Below are 17767 nucleotides of genomic sequence, written 5' to 3' on the forward strand. Positions count from 1 at the left end.
TTATAAGCTCTTCAAGGCCAACGATATTTTTCTACTCTTGGCTCTAGAACAAGCAAAACATGTTCCGAAGAGAAAATTCTAAAAGTGAAACAAATGCCATCCTTGTAGCTAGCATATGCTGAGGAGAGACCACCATAGACCACTAGGACAAAGCCAACCTGCTAAAGGTGCTCTTCAAGCTACTACCTTCTAATGCAAAAATGTAGCAGTTACAGGTCTATGTACATTTAATCCTTTGCAACGCCATAGAGCATGGAAAACTAAGAATTTCCCCTTGAGTCAAGAGTATAGCCTAAGCTGTAATCATTCTTCCTTCCCCTTTTGCCAGAGGAAGAGCATTCTCTTGCTGCTCTCTAGTGGCAGGCAGGAGTGGCAAACTTAAGAGAAGATGCTGAATTTTGCAGCTTCAAATGGTTTTGCCCGGTAAATCTGTGCTGAATTAGTACCACTTAGAAATCAGTGCAAACACTGTGATAAAGAATTAACTGGATATTCAGACATCTCCTGTTAGTTATGTTGTTCTTCAAGAAACATCTGATAAGTGACCTTTCCTCCCTAAACCTCACATCCCAAATCCAGCTATACTAATTATTACAATCGCAGGCCTCAAGCCAAAGATAAGGAAAGTTTTGCCTAAGAACTAACAAAACCAAAACTATTGTAGCAGTAAAAATAGACATATTCTTAGGGCTGAGAATTTTATGCAAACTTAAGTGGAAGATTTGAGGACTCGACAATTTATGCTCCAATAAACACAGGGAGATTGTTTTTGCTGTATTCCAATATTATGGCAGCTGTTCCTAGCGAAAGGCTTAGCTGTGGCTACCAAAGAAAAGCAGCAATGAAAACAAAACAGAGACAGACAAACATTTGGGGAAAAGACCCCACATACACACAACCGAGTAAAATCCTGTAAGTTAAGTCCAACTGCCTCCAAAATTAAAAACATGTTTTATTGTAAAGTTGCACTCCAATTAGTACCATAATTCTTTATAAACATAATATACAGTAAAATATTTTACATGTAGCACACCAGGTGTACGCTTATGATGTTACAAAAATTTACAGTTGAGGATCCTTCTCTGACAGAGTCGGCAATCTAAGTGCGTGACATCGGGTCCTAGGAAGATGTTCAGTGGTACAGAGCAGGCCCTTGGGTCACCACTGACCAGTCTCTAACACGTTCAATGCAGAGATGTCAGAAACGCTGCATGTTCTGGCTCAAGTTTCTTTCACACTATTTACAGTAGTTGTGAATGATGGTTCCTTATTATCTAATCTCCTTGTTCTAGAGGCGGCCTTTCACTACCAGCTGTTCAGAAATGGATGGTTTCTCTTGGATGAGGGCAGCTTGCACGAAAACAACAGAATGGATGACTTAGGAGAGTCTTCACTTGGGGAAAACAAACCAAACAACTTCCCCCACAAAAAAGCGAATGAAAAACCCTGACACACCTCCTCTTCCTCTCCCACATCTGTTATTCACATTCTTCCCTCTCCAGACACACACATTCATATGCACATGTAAAAATATAAACAGTAATAAAAACTTGGAAAGAAAGCCTTACCCACTGCCTCATAAAAGGCTGGGACCTTTTTTAAAAGTGTACATTTCAAATATAAATTAGAGCTTCTTAAAACGTCAAGCTAATAAATGCTTAACATTAGAGAAAAGACGACATTGGAGGAAGCCATGGCTACCTTTGTACTGCAAGTGTAAACAACACATGTCCTGCCACAGTTCACACTGCTTTCTTCTTACCCAAAACTGCAGAAATATCTCCTTCACCTGTGCTTTAAGCTAACTGCGGCATTTCTGCATCATACCCGTCGCATGAACGGTACTTTCAGATGGAACCGATACCACCGAAACACGCGAGATTCTGTGAGGACAGTTTACAGTAGTGTAAGTTTCCTTAATGCTTGGGAAAGAGCAAGTTAGCATTTCATTCTGAACCGAGCGTGGGGTCTGTGCTCACATTTGCCACGGAGCACTGAGAAAAACCAAAGGGGAATAAACAAGACCATTGCCTGGAAATTACTGGAACTTGTGAATTAAGTGGCAGCAGGAGAATGTAGAGCGATTTGTTTACCTTCCTGACACTTGCTGGCAGATTTGCAAAACAAACCACAACTGGCAGAGAGAGGAGATACAACCTCTGGCCCTAAACAGAAATATTCAGCTCTCCAAGTACTGGAATATGCTTCGGCTTTGACTTGTTTCCTCGGTGCTGTCTACCCTGGGCCGTTTGGCCAGGGATGTTATTACTGCAGTAGAACCTCTTTTCTTCACCTACAGGGGAGTAGAATACATTAGCATATACAAAATCTCCAAAAAGTTTAAGTTCTGAATTATCAGAGAATTATTTGCTGTGAGAGCACATAGAAGGAATTCACAGAGAATATTTCAAACAGCAGTGCTCCGAACTACCTGGCAGTGCTTAGTGCCTGTACGTGTAAATGATCTACACAACTGGCAGCACATTCCACACAATCTTTACCTGAAGTTTTGACTTCTCCTTTGCCTCTTCGCTCTTCTCTGGGGAAAGCGTATGAAAGACAAAATTCCTTGAGTTTCGAGGTGCGTTTGGATTAAGATCTGACATTGCTGCGAGTTTCTGAAGGACAGCTTTAGGTCTGTTCAAGAGAGACCCATTTTTTATCTGAAGAACAAAGAAATGCTGCATTAAACCACTCCCACGAACAAGGCAGCTCTTTGAGCAGGTTACTCTTAACAGAAAAGACCACTCCCCACTGAAATGCTGCTCGCTGCCACACAAAGCGGAAAAGGGCAGAACCTAGGCTGAGCTGACTTTGCTGGGTTCTACAGACGTGGTTTGGAACCACCATTTTCAGAACCATTACCAACCTGGATGTCACTGGCAGGTCTGAACGCTTCAAAAGGGTTCCTGGGCAAGAGCACTGTGTCTTGTACCACCACTGCTGGGCTCGCTGGCAGAGACGAAGAGGAAAACGTCAGTTTCTGAACTTCACTTGAAATAATATAATTTTTTTTAATCAACTGAGGAACTTAGAATTGCCAACAGACAGTAAAAACCATAGGGGAAAAAAAAAAAATCTGCATCAAACTACACTATGAGCCACACAACCGATAGGTGACCGGCAATTAGTTCTATCAGTTAGAAGGGAAAATTTGGTTTTGAAACAGCTTTGCACACTTGGGAGCCATGTTTTTGCCACAACCAAGGAAAACTTGATTTTATTCTCACTCCATTATGTAGTTTTTCTTTAAGTCACAGGTATTTGGAGAAACTGCTAAGCTGAGTGTCACTTACAGTCTACTCCGTGACTTAAAAGGCAAGCAAATGAAGAATAAAAGTCTACACAAAGATGTAGAGGATTCACTTCCACTCTACAATTTTTTTTCCGGAAGCAGTGTACTATTTTATTAAGTAAATACACACAATTATCATCAACCTCGCAGTCGCGTGTTTTCAATGCTTTTACACCTTTAGCTTTTCAAGTTCTGGAAGACCTGCGCTCGGACTGGCGTAAGAAAACTAAACACTAGAGTTTTCTGATCTGTGGCGTGCTTCACTGGAGACCATGGGTGACGAGTGGAAGTTAAACTTTTTCTCTTATTTGATTGTCAATTCAATAAAAAGTAAGCTTACCTTTCTTCTGTAGTGACTTAGCAGTTACTTTTTTTGCTAGTTTCATGAATTGGCTGTCTTCACCAATTTCTTCCTCCTCCTCTTCCTGCTCTTTATTTTTTTCCTTCTGTAGCAGACAGAAGACACTTTGTAAAACTGAAAGAGTTCATACTAAAAATTAACATTTCATTCAGTATTTTAAGTAGACCAAGTCTTTTCATTATGTAAATTAATATATTCATTTTTATTTACTTTCTACTGTAAAAGTTTATTGCAATTTCTCAGATATTTTATCACCCTCATTCTATCAATGAACATCAAACATGTAGCATCACATTCAGCTGACAAATCTGACTTAATACGAAACTTCTAAAACTTCGAGTTATGCTCCCAGCATAAGAGACTCATTCCAGCTTTGAAGCCGACTTGTTTTGCCTTCTTTTGCCGTAGCTGTTTTGCCTCTCCCTTCCGAATTCTCTGTACAATACTTGTAGAAGAGAAAGAGCAGAATTCACAATGAAAAACAGAGACATTTACGAAGGGTATTTTTTCCAGAGTTTAACTTGAGGAACTAACAATTTTACATCTAGCAACAGTATAAAGACTGAGCAAGGTGCTTTTCTTGAAGCTAATTAGTACCTGCTCACGAAGCCACTGTTCTCGTTCAAATCGCTCTTTCCTCCATTTCGCTTCTGTCTCATCAAACTGCTCATTTTCATCATCATTATCTGAATCTCTCTGAAACAAGTCAATCTGTGAAGCATAATCTAGACAAAGGAAAAAAAGTTAACTATCAATTTTAAAAGAGGCATAAAATATGCAGACTAGTAAAAAAATCCCAAACCCCCAAAACAAACAAAAAACCCAAACCAGAACCCCCCCCAACCCAATTTAGTTCTGAAAGACTTTATTTACTTCTGAAGGACTACCGAGTGCTATTTCATACACACACACGCTCTTTCCAATCCTTCACCCCCATCTGTTAACTCGGGATCAGAAAGGCACCTATGTTTTTCCATCTGAATCTCCTCATTCTGCCAGGGCCGTCACTGTGCAGGTCACCATCAATGAGGTATCTCTCCTGGTACAAGCGTAACTGACGCTTGTCGTCATCGAGCATTGCCTTCCTATCAACACAGAAGGAAAGGGAGCAAGTCAGACCAGATCATACCCGAGCCATGACTTCACACACACAAATATATACTAATACTGTCACCAACATGTGAAATTTCTGTATTTGATTTTCTAATTCCACTTCATTAGGGAGTTCCTCATCAATTATCTCTTCTTCATATTCATTCAGGTCTTCACCATCATATTCATCCTCGCTTCCCACATCACTCCCTGACAGCTCTGCTTCATCTTCCATGAAATCTTGCAGTTTTCTATAAAAGAAGGTTAAAAGAGTTCAGCTTGGTAGACCAATAATAATCACATGAATCTTCTGAAAGCAAGATTTGTCTTTTGACATAAAATGAACACATACCCTAAATGAGAATTATGATTAACTTTTGGTAAGACTAAGACTTGAGTTCTTGCACATTTACATACACAGCCTGCCAACATGCAACACCCCACATTATTGTCATCCACCAGATTCCTTGCCAGTTGCCTACCAAATGCAATGGCGACGGTAACTGCCAACTACATGGTTTACTTCTTAGAACAAATAAAGCTCTTAAGGCATGAGGAATGACAGCAATACTCTTGCACACCTTTTCTTGGTCAAAAAGTGTTGCATTGCTTTCATCGTGGCTTTTTGATTTCCATCCATAGTGAAAATTATAATGAAATCCTCTATAACCCACCAGCAACGTCGTTAAACTCATGCAACGTGACAGCACCAAAGCAAAAAAACAGCCAGAGTCAACACCATATAAAGCTACTAATGCTGGGGAGGGAATAATTATACACCAAATTTCTAGTGCTATTAATATTCTATTCTGCCTGGCAGTTAAGATACAAAAAAGATATACTTACAGTTTTTTCTTCAAGCCCTGTCTATGTCTCAGCAGTTCTTCCTCCTCGTCGCTGATTTCTGCTTCTTCAGCATCACTATCTCCACTTTTTTCATCCTATCAAGGAGAAAGTTTTCAGAAATTAAGGAGTTTCTGAAAGTGGATTGCTTTGTAATGACAGCTTCTTCTGTTCTTCAATCAATAAACACAGACTAAAACACCAGAGATTTTTCAGAGGATTTGCTATATACAGTATATCATAATATTTAGGACACATTTTAAATGATCCAAACATTGCTCAAACATTTCAGTAGCTTCCTATAGAAGTCATGATATTTTGCATTGATGGTTATATTAAAAAAACTTAAGCAGATAAATGGAATTCTCTGTCAGGACGCTGCAGCAGTTGCCTTGCTCCATCAGTTCATACCTCTGCACTATCAAAGGCGTTGTCATCTGTGACAAGCTGAAAATCACCAAATTCTTCTTGCTCCTCCTCATCTTCCTCTTCCCTAGGGGAAAGGTAAGTGAAAGAAACACACATTTTCACTTCACCTCCAATGATGGCTTTGCAATAATCCAAGGCAAAATTTCAATGACCACATGAGCTGGTCTTGGGCAATTACCTGTGAGTGCTCAAAGAGCTACAGTCTCTCAACAGCATTTAGCTTTAAATGCCCCAAATCCCCACAAGCATCAATGTTTTAAGACCTCAGGTCTTCACTGGCAGAAACTACGGCACAAGCACTAACTTCTGAGTTCGTTTCCCTCTAAGATTCCTCTTGGTTCCCTCTACCATTCCCATTTGTTAAGTCTCATTATCCTTTTGTCAGGCAGCCTTACACCTTTCTAGTTTCATCAACAGAAAAAAAGCAAGTATCCAACTCACATTTGGTTATGGTTCCTGTAGTTTGGCAACAGCCCAGAACAGAACCCAAAAGCCCTACATTCTAACCATCTTTTCCCAGTTTGATGAAAGTTCTTCAACACTTCTTTTACTATTAGTGACAGACAAAGAAGAATTTCCCTTCACAGGAGCTGTGGGAAACAGCGTATGTTGCTGATTTAAAGAGCGACTGCTTTACGTCCAAAACAGACCGCACTTCGAAATGATGTCAAATAAGAAGACACATTAAGAGTGAAGAAAGACAGCTACCACTAAAAGCTTTTGTAAATTTGAGGAAGAACAATGCTAACCTGTCTGTGGGAAAGGAGCCCGAACAAAGCGCCAGAGCTTCTGCCATTGGATCTTCTATGTCACTGTCTTTTTCTGCCTTGGAAGATACCGAAGATGCCCACGTTGGAGAACCTGCTGCAAAAAGTAGTAAGACGGCAACTTGTTAGACAGATACACTTCTACTCTTCAAATGTCAGAGGGCATCCTAGAAATGACAGTTAACATGCTCGCATAAAAAGCAACAAATCGTTAGAGCTCTCAGAAGTCTCGGAAGTTCCACGTTCTGCATTACCGCTCAGAACTAAAAGGGACCTTAGTGTAAAGCTTATAAATCAAGCAACTAGCAAAGCTGAAAACAGAATTCAGGACATACTCTGAGACACAAATTTTCCTGAGCAAAGACTGAGCAATTCTTCCATGTTCTGCTTTTTGTTGCTGCTGGTATTTGGCACATGTTCAGCTTGGCTGCTAAACTGTCCAGAACACAAGTCCAGTAATTCATCCATATTGGCATCCATTGCATTCTCATCCATACTCGCCAGAGGCAGCTGATGCTTTGTGGACTGGTATTTATTCCGATGTTGTCCAACATTCAAGAACCTGAAAGAACGTCTGTGATTAGAAAAATCTTGCTGGTCTGTATGTCCTATTTCTGTTAAAGGACACAAAGCGTCACCTTTTACACCTATCACTTACCCATCTGCATCAAGCAGCTGGCTCTGAGTGTCATCTTCCAGAGAAAATTGAAACTGTGACTCCCCAGCCCCCGGAAATAAACTCTTCGGCTCAGGAGAGGCATTATACAGGTCCTGGGAATCTTCTATGGGAAGAGAGGGCTCAGACGTCTTTCCTGAGCTCTAGTCAAAGGAATGTAAAATATACAAATTATTTGTTTTGCAACACTAGAAGTCAAAAGTAAGAATGGGATAAAACATTTAAGCTATTTTAAATAATCAACATCATGCAGGAGTTAAGTATGTCCACACTGCTCTAATAAATCACAGGAGTTCGCTGACATCAGATGTTGTATAGCCTGTGTAAAGTATGCTTAAAAAAATATTTATGATTTACACATTTTAGATACCAAAACCAGATTACAGCATCTTTTCTTTGATGTTTTTGAATGTAAGTTTTTATAATGTCATTTTTATCCATTCCAATTTCAAACTTCAAGGGCAGTTTGCTTTCCTGAAGCCTTACTCACATAAAAGCATTTCACTAGATGCCTTCTCCTGGTATTACTCTTTTGATAGATATGACAGTCAAGATAAAATACATTTATTCACTACCCATTGTGTTAATATATAATGGGAAGAGGACTGAGAGCCTTACCTTGGAAGCAGAGCTGATAAAGCTTGTTTTGAAAAAACCCGGGGAAGGCGACCTGAAACCTCCTGCTGCAGACAAAAAGGTCCCCCCACGTGATATCTGTTTGTTACAGGGCTGATAGGACGGAATCATGGAGCCAATCAACTCGAAGCTGCTGTTATGGCTGTTCTCTTTTGCTAGTGCTGGTAGAGAAAATGAATCATCATCCTCTGAAAAGAAAACAAGTATTTAAATACAGTGCTTAACAACTTTTTTTTTTTGGTGATCCAGTAAAACCTCAAGATACTATTTTGCAACACAAACACCTTGCTAAAAACTCATTATTCTGTCCTCATGTTGGATTTCTTTCTTCATAGAGGATGCATATTGCACTTTTTTACTGAATTTCATCTTTATTTCTGTTTTAATATTTTTTCCAGTATCGTTTTGAACTTAACTTTCCTCTAGTTTTCTCAAGCCCTCATTTCTTTCATCAGTCTAAACTTTTATAATCACACTGTATTAACTATACAGGTGATGAAATAAGAAAAATATTGAATACTAGTCCCAAATAGAAACTTCTACATGTGCCATGTAAAAAAATGTGCTAGGTACGATAATAGTTCTACTTTACCTAACTTGGTAGGTGCTTTGTCTACAGCTTCTTCCATTTCAAGTTTCTCATCAGGAAGAGAATATCTGCAATTCATTAAATAAAAGGTATTTACTAATATATACAAGATGAATTGCTATTGTCTGTCAAACCAAATTGCAAAAAACAGGGTAACACACAAAAATACATCTAGTACATTTTGATTAAGAAACAGCTTATTCCACTAAACAACAACTACAGTCATTAAGTTTTTTTAAAGAAGATATGCATGAATGCACATATACTTACTAGAACAAGATAGAAAAAATACTTATAGAATCTACTTTAAATCAAGACACCTATGTTTATTGATCAAATTTAAAATTGCTCAGGCACCATTTTTAAAGGTTGGCTTATTTACCCCATTTTGGAGGAGCTGTCCTTAAAAAGCATCAATGTAGACTCTGTTGAAGGTGCTTTGGGAACAGAATCACAGTGCACAGATTTCTCCAGCTTTTCTCCATCAATTGATTCTTTGTCGGTTTCTTTATCACCGTCTTCAACGTGTTTCTCTTCTGTATCTTCATTATCTTCCTCTGCTTCATCCAGCAGAAATTCCACATTCTAAAAAACATCCCCAAACACAGCAGAGATATGGTTATCATTGCTTTGATCTGTCAACTTCCTTGCATACTTTTCAAGAAAGTGTTTTAACAGAGGATGAAGGTGAGGGACATTCACGGTTCTTACATGCACCTATTCCTCTCCGAGACAACCGACACAGAGGTGCTTGGAACAGCCAAGCTATTCTGATCCTTTTGAAAAGGAAAGGCCATGACAAACCCTACCCCAGATCAGACAGGTGACCTCCGTTTGTCCCCTGCTAGCAATGAGCCAAGGACATATAAAAACAGAAAGTGTCACCAAAATCTTTTATACACTTATATTTGTTTTTAATATTGTTTAGACAAATAAAGCAAATACTAATAAATTCAGTTTTAGACAATTCAAACCCCAAACATACTAGCTCGAGCAATTTTTTACCTTTAGGAAGAATTCTTGGCAATTTCCCTAATATTTATAGTGTACAAAAGTCTCGTGTCACTGGGGAGAAGCAGCAGAATTGAGAAGCTGACTAGGTGATGTAAAAATGTTACACACGGACCTCATGATTGCCTTCTTCCTCCTCTTCCTCAGACTCATCTGTCATCTCTTCTTCCTCCTCCTCCTCTTCCTCCAACATCTCCTCATTATCCAGTTTAAACAATGCTTGCCGCTTTTGGCGTTCCTCAGTCCTGCGGAGTTTCATGGCCTCCTGGAGTTTAGCCTTCAGCGCTTGTAGCTTTTCACCTGGACAGAAAGGAATAAATTAATATATTAGATATACTACAGTGAATCCTTAACTTCACTGCCTACAAGCATCCAATCTAATGTAGCTACACATATAGAAAGGGAATCAAAGAATTCCATGGTTTTAAGTGGTTTTATGCATTGATCTGCCAGCTAGAAGAGCTAAAGCAGTGAGTTTCAACGAGCTCAGTTTAGAGACACCACGCAGTATCATGAATTATCAAGATTCATCATTATCCGTAAGTGCCACTGGTGCAGCACTCTGAATGAGAATCAGGTCTGTCTCTCCACTGCGCCTTTTGGGAACAAGAGCATCCAATTGCCGTGGGCAGAAGTGCTATAGCACATGAAATAATTAAGAGCAGCTAAAAATAACACATGCCCATAGAACCAGCCAAATAATCTATTTTTTGTAACAGATACTATGGGAGAGTCACATTCCACACATATTTTTATTTGCAAATACATAAAATTCTACTAGAAACCGCAGTATAGAAATAAGGAATCACGAGAAATCTAATAAATGGTAGTAGTTCACAAGAAGTCTGAGAGTTACATTCCGAGGGTTGATGGAAAACAACAGTGCAGACAAATGTTTATATGGATTTTCGTACAGATGGGCATAAATCCAGAGAAAAGCCATAAAGATCTGACTGAGGCTGTCCTACACAGCCAGTGCTATTTAAGAGGTCTATCAAGATCCATTTTTAAAACAGGGCTCTCCATTAGAGGGAACACACATACTAATTTTACAGATGAAGATGCCTTCGTCTGCATTTCATAGGGCAGCATTGGGAAAGGGGAAATGAGAGAGAGGAAAAAAAAAAAAACAGACAAAGAGTTTTCCAATTCAACCATCATCACTTCTCCTCCCAAACCAACCTGGCTTCGTGTGGACTGTTTCATCCAGGCTCTCTGCAGCTAATACTGCTGGCACCACATCTGCTTTCAGTTCCTCTTTTCCTTCAGATGTAGTCTCCTTACGAATAATGTTCATGTTTACGGTCCGTTCAACTTTGGATTTTGACGTTTTAAGAGTGTGCTTCAAGAAACGTTCTTTCAAGGCTTCTAATTCTTTAAAATACAAATTAATTAAATTTCAAAAGGCAAGTTCAATTGATAGCATTTAAAAGCATTGACTGCTAAAGCTGTATGAAGAGTAGGTCTCGAGACTATTTTTTTCAAGGAAGTCAGTTAAAAACTAAACCTTTACTATTTTAATATTTGCTTAACCGTTCTATTTGAGTAACAAAACAATAAAACATTACAGCATATTTTGCTCTAACTTGTACTTAATTGATATTAGCTAACATTAAATTACCTTAGCATTAACTGTGATTTATCCACAAGACCTCAGTTCACTTCCACTCTAGCCTTCCAGCCAACAGGCTTCTCTACATTTCTGCTGACACAGATATCTAAAACCAGACTCACGCCTGACAAAAACATTGTTTCTTGGCAGAGATCAGTTTCCTGCATGCACAGAAGCAGCATCCAATCCGGACATCTTCTCAATAACTTCTCATACATAATACATTTAATGGAATTATAGCATTGCCTAACCATTTGCAATCTTTCCCTGAATCAAGGTCAGCTATTTAATATTGATTAATAGACGTTAAAATTCCAGTACCTAAAAAGACATTCAAAACATTCCTGCTACAAAAGTAAATTTTCCCTTGCTACCCAGCCTTGCCTTTTAACAAAATCCATGGTAAACACTCTGGAACACAGGCCAATTTTGTTTCCAGATAATTACTGTATGCCTTGTTTTGAATCAACTTGAAAAAAGTGCCAACATAATCCACTATAACAAAATGGAAACAAATTATCCATCATTAAATAGCATTCTGAGCAGAGCATTCCTTCAAGCTTTCAAATACTAAGGACTCAGAACCTCCCTTTTAAACACTATCTGAAAGAAAAGCGATACCAACATCAAGAAAAGAAACTGTATTGTTAGGTGAACGTGCCTGACTTTTCTACCACCTAAACATTTCTCAGAGATTTTCCAGTTAAACTCAGATTAACTCTGCTTCCTTGGGCAGATATGACAGGATTACAACAATAAAAGTGATACCTTTATTTGAATCGGCTTCATCGAGGTTTATAAAGGATTCGTTGCCAGAGCAGATTCTTGGCCTGATGGACAGGTCTATTCCCAGCTCACGGAGTTTATCCAACTTGGACTTCCTCACTTTTTCAGGCTGTGCCCCCAATCCAGGCCCCACTTCTTGATTGCTTTTTTCACATTCTAAGTCTGGTGCTGCTTCATCTCTTTGCTCAAGGGCATCTCCTCCAACTGCTAGGGGAATTTCATTCTCTTTTTGCACGCCACAGTCAGTGCTTAGCAAGTTAGAGTGCTGCTGTTCTTCTGCGTTATTATCAGCTGTTACAGTCCTAGGTGTAGGAGTCTCATCACTGTCCTGCCAGGGCTTTTCACCACAGTCTTCTGACAAGTTCTTCCCTACATCAGCAAGAGGCTTGTTCACAGTACTATCAACCTCTCTGCCAAGGCTTGTTTCTGGTTCATTAGCTGCTGATTGATCACCTTTGATTTGCCCATCTTTGCAATCCTTGCCCAAATTCTTAGTGTCTGCAGATTCTTCACTTAGGGATAGCTGGTATTTAGTGGACCTAAGGCCAGCAGAAAGAAATATCACCCATGGCTATTGTGAAAGGGGAGAAGAGGTTGAGAACAAACTCAGAGAGGAAGAGATCATTTCCTAATTATTGTCATTAATGTGTAGGAAGAAGTGAAGGACAGAAGTCTGGAAAACTTCATTTTGAGGAAATAAGGAAGTGTAGAGTAGTGTAATGACTTTGTACTGGTTACATTATCAGTAAAAAATTCCTGAAAGATTTTGTGACTACAGTAGCTTAAGTACTTTACTACATATTACTCAAAAGAAGAAACAGTCCAAGTAAAATGTCATGGTCCAGTCTAAACGACAGCAAAGTAATTCTGCATGAGCATGTTACTTCATCTGGAGTTACTACTAGGCCCTGATTACTTCAGCAGTACGACTGCGTCAAGAGTGCAGAATTGCCTTATGTTAACACTGACACACTCTCGATTTCCAGGTGTTCACAGAATTTAAGAAGCCTAAGAAGTTTCTTAATAAAACTTTCCAGTCGCAGCAACAGCTAAAATTAAACCACATAAAATCTGTGAGTGTACACAGATCAGGTGTGTACATCATACAACACCCATAGCATGCAACAGTCTGGTTATCCCCAAGAGCAAAGCTGGCATCTCCTCAAAATTTATAAAAAAAAAAATACAAGGAAGGTTTAAGTCCTTACTTCAGCAATGCCATGGCATTTCCTTGACATACGGGTCGAGGTCTACGCTTGAAGAAGTCATGAATGCTTTTGGTCTCAGGCACGTGATATGGGAGAGACACGGATGATTCTACCAGAGAAAGAAAGTGAAAAAAATGTAAAGAGTCAGAGGCATTTATTTGATACCTCTGAAATTCAAAGAGGCTTCACACAAGTATTTTGCAGCAAGAGTTGGGAAAGTCTGGGAAAGAGTTCAGCAGCAACAGTCCTGAAGACCCAATTTGCAACATGTCCATGGATTCACTGGGAAATGAACTGTGATGTTAATACCAGAATGGCAGGGCCAGTTTCAATGCTATTACACGCCTATCAAACTCTAAATATTGCATTAACTTTACACAACAAGTTTATCGGCTCAAGTGTTTGTAGAATGATTTTTTTTTCATTAGTTAAAAAGATACCTTTTAACAGGTCCTTGAATAAGAAGTCTTGCACCCTTCAACCCGGAGTAACTCATGGTAATTCTCCCCTGATTTTCTTACCAGTTTATACCCCTCTATATAGAAAGAATTTAAGTTTTACCTCTAATAAGTCGTTGGGTCTCACTATGTAGTTGTTTAATGGCTTCTTTACTTAACCTTGCTGCTTTTCGCTCCTTAAGGAAAGGAAAGAAATGCTTTTGAAGTCAGAAAACAAAATATGGGACTCTATCTATACTTTCTAAATAGCTTATTTTTCCCTTTCAAACACAAAGCCAGAGTAACGCAGCCAGTTAAAAAAAAAAAGATTAAAAATAGCAAATCAACAATAACATTGGACAGCATGCATAAAAAAAAAATGTGAGCGACCACAACAAACAACGGAGAGCTTTAAAGAGAAGAATACTTCACCTTCCTTTTTGGTTCTTTTAATACAGGTTCCTCGTTCTCATCATCAAATACATGTTTGTAGCCTTCACCCTCAGAAAAACGTTCTTTGTTCTACAGTGCATAAAAAGAGATTTGCTTATTTGTCTAGAGACACAGGCAAACAAGAAAAAAGGAATTGTACAGAATCATTGCTAGTTGTCAAAATCAGCCAGTATTCTCGTAAACCAACCCAAATGCCCCATAATACTTATGGTAGATTTCCAAAGCTTCTACTGTAGCATTATCTTTATAACTTTCCAAGACCACATCCCACCATCTTTAAGAACAAAAAGCAGAGAACTATTCTCTCCTGTCACAGCAGTAGAAGTGCACCATTATCAAAAAGAGTTTCATACATGCCCAGGTACAATACTTCCCACTAATAATCAGTAATCTTGTACCGCTATCAAACGTTACCTTATATTTTTTTATTTTGTTTTTCACTGCCGCTCGTATTGATTCTATCGACTCTTCATCCTCTGGGGGGTAATCATTTTCCTCTTCTAAGCCATTATCAAACAGTTCTTTGTCATCAAGAAGACATCCGCTGTCATTAAAAGGATACCTCTCACCACCATCTACCTGCTTGCCATAAAAATAAAGTATTGGTGTAATTCATTTCAGAAGGTCCCCTTCAGTTCTTTGACATTAATTTTACTGTCAAAAGGTCTTGATGAAAGAAGTCAGAAAAAGTACATGCTAACTTCAATCTAGCATCTTTTGTGTCCTATAAGCCAGCTGTATTCCCTTTATAGCACTGCAAAGTTGATAAGGGAATTCATGGAGCAGTGTTCCCTACATCTATGATAAATAGGAAATTTCAATAATTACTGAAGACCAAAATGGCTTAGAGAGAATAAATTAACACTTGAAACATGCATTTTATAAATAGCAACAATATGCAACCTCCCAAGCAGCCATTTTATTTAGACCAGAATTCCAGCACGAAAGTAGCCCAAAGCTTCCTCCAGAAACTAGCACAGCAATGTAGAGAAAAGCCAAATCAGCAATCAAAGCAGTTTGTGCACGTAACAACCCCCCAGCGATCCCAAAGAACTCAAAGAATTTCTGCCTGGCTTAACATGCACTGACATTAAATAACCAAGTGTTGGGGTTTGTACTTTCTTTGCAGGTGAAACTGGCAGACTTATGCGGTGTTCCATGGATCCCACAGCTGCTGTAGGAACGTGGGCACTAGCAATGCTGAAGCATTGAAACACAATAAGCAAATACAGTAATAAATTTAACTTAGTTGAGAAAACATCTGAGATATTCTGCCAAAATACATACCTCTGCTCTAGGCTTCTTTTCTTTTTTCAGCTGTTTAATGGACTCCGTTCTTCCCTCCTTCTCCTTTCTCCTTCTTGATTTTCCTACAGCTTTTTTTTCTGTCTCTTCTTCAAAATCACGTTTGTGTTGTTTATGTTTTCTGTACTTTTTCCCCGATTTTAGTGGTCTCTCCTCTTCCAACTCATTTTCAGGCAAGATAGAGTTTCTGCTTATTTCAAGGTTTTCCATCTGCAAACGGTCACCGGTGTCACTGTCATCACTGTCTAGCAGACCCTGGCGAATCCGACGAGGTTTCTTCTTATTCTGGGCAGTAATGTTCTCTTTTTCCTCTCCATTTTCCTTGTCTCCACCCAGAATATCGTCCTGCGCAAAAGTGCCACCATCCTCTCCGTCTTCGCTCTCGCTGTCCTGAAGCGCCTTCTTTCTTTTTGCTTTTTTATGTACAAAAATCTCTTCCTCTGAATCTGACAAAATACATTAAAATAAAAGAAATGATGAAGAGGAGAGGAAAATTCCACAAGTTAATTAACAAACAATCAGTTAAACACAACATTACACATCTGTTAAATTTCACAATGTCAACATCTATAGCAAATCAGCTTGAACTCAAGTTTTCAAAATCCACTTCTCCCTGTAGTGCAGTATACAGTTGACCCAAATTGATGTTCTAGGCTTTTAACCTTTAAAAAAAAAAAAAGGCAAAGCCAAAAATCCTTCACCAATAGATTAGCAACTTGCCTTGATATAGTAATAAAACCCACGGTAAGTAACTAAATAAGTACATAAAGGAAATACGCAATTAAGACACACACATCCCATTTACTATTTCCCTTTCTGTACCTCAAAAAACACTTTTCAGAGATTTACAGATGTCTGCCCACATTCTGAGAAACACCAAAGGCCATTTGGATTCATACAGGTCAAGCAGTGACAGCTTCCTAAACAGGTATTTATAACATAAACGAAAAACACTCTGCTGAAGGCAGCGGCCACCAAGCAGTGCAGGCTCATGGGAACAGGACAGACCTCCGCCATCGAGGGATGCCGTCCCTTTGCCAAGGTGACGCGGGGAGGCCGTTTCACAGCTGCCCTGTCCGCTGTCGGAGTCACTGTCAAGGGTCTTCTGCACGTCTGAATTCAGATCTTCTAATGGAAACTATAAAGCAAATAAAACACCCTTACTATGATAAGCATGGTGAAGGAACAACTCTTGGAGCCTAAATTAATTCCAAAGCCTTGGCAAATCCCTTACACACAATTATATACACACACATTGTCGTTATATTTTAAGAATTAACTGCCATTTACACGAAGGGAGATCACGCTACATCAACTATTAGTGCTATTTAGGTATGCTGAAGGTGAGCTTCAACACACAAAAATAAGAGCAGGCACACTGGCTGAGCGCCACCGATCATTACTTAAAACCATTAGAATGAAGAGAATAACGAGAAGTGCAAAACTTTACCGTCCCACACCCGCGTTTCACCTGAATTAATTCGATGACGAGGGGCGGCGCGGCCCAGCCCTCGCACCCCTCCCGGCATGCCCCGCGCCCGCCCGGGCCCGGCACCGCCGCCGTCCCGGCATGCCCCGCGCCCGCGGGGCCGGGCCGCGCGCCGCCTTCCCGGCGGGCACCGCGGCGGCCAGGCGGAAGGGCGCGCCGCCGGGTACGCCGGTAAGCGTAGTCGGTGCGAAGCGAGGAGCGAGCCCGGTGACGGCGCGGTTCCACCACCCAGGCTCAAGGGCGGCCTAGGAGGCGCCACTACTGCTGCCGCCGTCCGCCGCCTCACTCGACTACCCCTCCCAGCTTTTCTCCGCTCCGCAGCCAGCTGACCCCCGAGGCCGCTGGCAGGCCGCGGACTGCTGCTACAACAACAGCCACCACCGCCAGCCGGTTGTGTGGAGCGGCAGGACTCACCTCAGTGGGGGCCGCCGCCATAGCCCCGACCCAACACCGTTCCCGCCGCACAGCCGCCTCGGAAACCGCTTCGAGTCTTCGCGCGCTGCCCCGGCCCCGCCCAGCCGCAGAGACAGCCAATGGCTGCCCAGAGCTTCTCCGGAAGCCCTTCCCCTCGCCTCTTGATTAGGAATTTTTTTCCTCGTAGCCCCGCCCTCTCCACCTGGTCCAATCACCGCTGGCGCTCCGAGGCCACCCGCACGCCCTGTAACCCCGCCCTGCGGGTGAGGGGGGATGAGGCGGGATGAGGCGGCCGCGGTGGCGGCGGACCCGGCGGTGCCCCCGGGGGCTCGGCCTGACTCCGGTCGTGCCCCCGGGGCCAGCT

At 40.6% G+C, this 17767-nt stretch overlaps 1 protein-coding gene across 4 annotated transcripts; it reads right to left on the reverse strand.

Moving 5' to 3' along the window:
* Positions 1–969: 969 nt before the first annotated feature.
* Positions 970–17455, reverse strand: CLSPN (claspin). Of its 4 annotated transcripts, none has more exons than XM_063355576.1 (25): positions 17404–17455; positions 16509–16638; positions 15483–15946; positions 14610–14774; positions 14175–14264; positions 13867–13939; positions 13306–13414; positions 12080–12636; positions 10882–11073; positions 9815–9999; positions 9071–9273; positions 8692–8756; positions 8082–8287; positions 7446–7606; positions 7123–7349; positions 6770–6884; positions 6003–6084; positions 5595–5689; positions 4835–4999; positions 4620–4741; positions 4254–4381; positions 3636–3741; positions 2870–2952; positions 2502–2663; positions 970–2293 (listed from the first exon to the last, which is right to left on the reverse strand). In XM_063355576.1, exons 1-25 carry the CDS (start codon positions 17422–17424, stop codon positions 2180–2182), a joined length of 4020 nt encoding a protein of 1339 aa, XP_063211646.1. In that variant the 5' UTR covers positions 17425–17455; the 3' UTR covers positions 970–2179. The 4 variants fall into 4 exon arrangements, with proteins under 4 accessions (XP_063211646.1, XP_063211647.1, XP_063211645.1 ...); XM_063355577.1 differs by having other exon boundaries at positions 8082–8260; positions 14610–14777; XM_063355575.1 differs by having other exon boundaries at positions 14610–14777.
* Positions 17456–17767: the final 312 nt, after the last annotated feature.

Source organism: Chroicocephalus ridibundus, chromosome 19, assembly GCF_963924245.1.
Source record: "Chroicocephalus ridibundus chromosome 19, bChrRid1.1, whole genome shotgun sequence".
Lineage (NCBI taxonomy): Eukaryota > Metazoa > Chordata > Aves > Charadriiformes > Laridae > Chroicocephalus > Chroicocephalus ridibundus.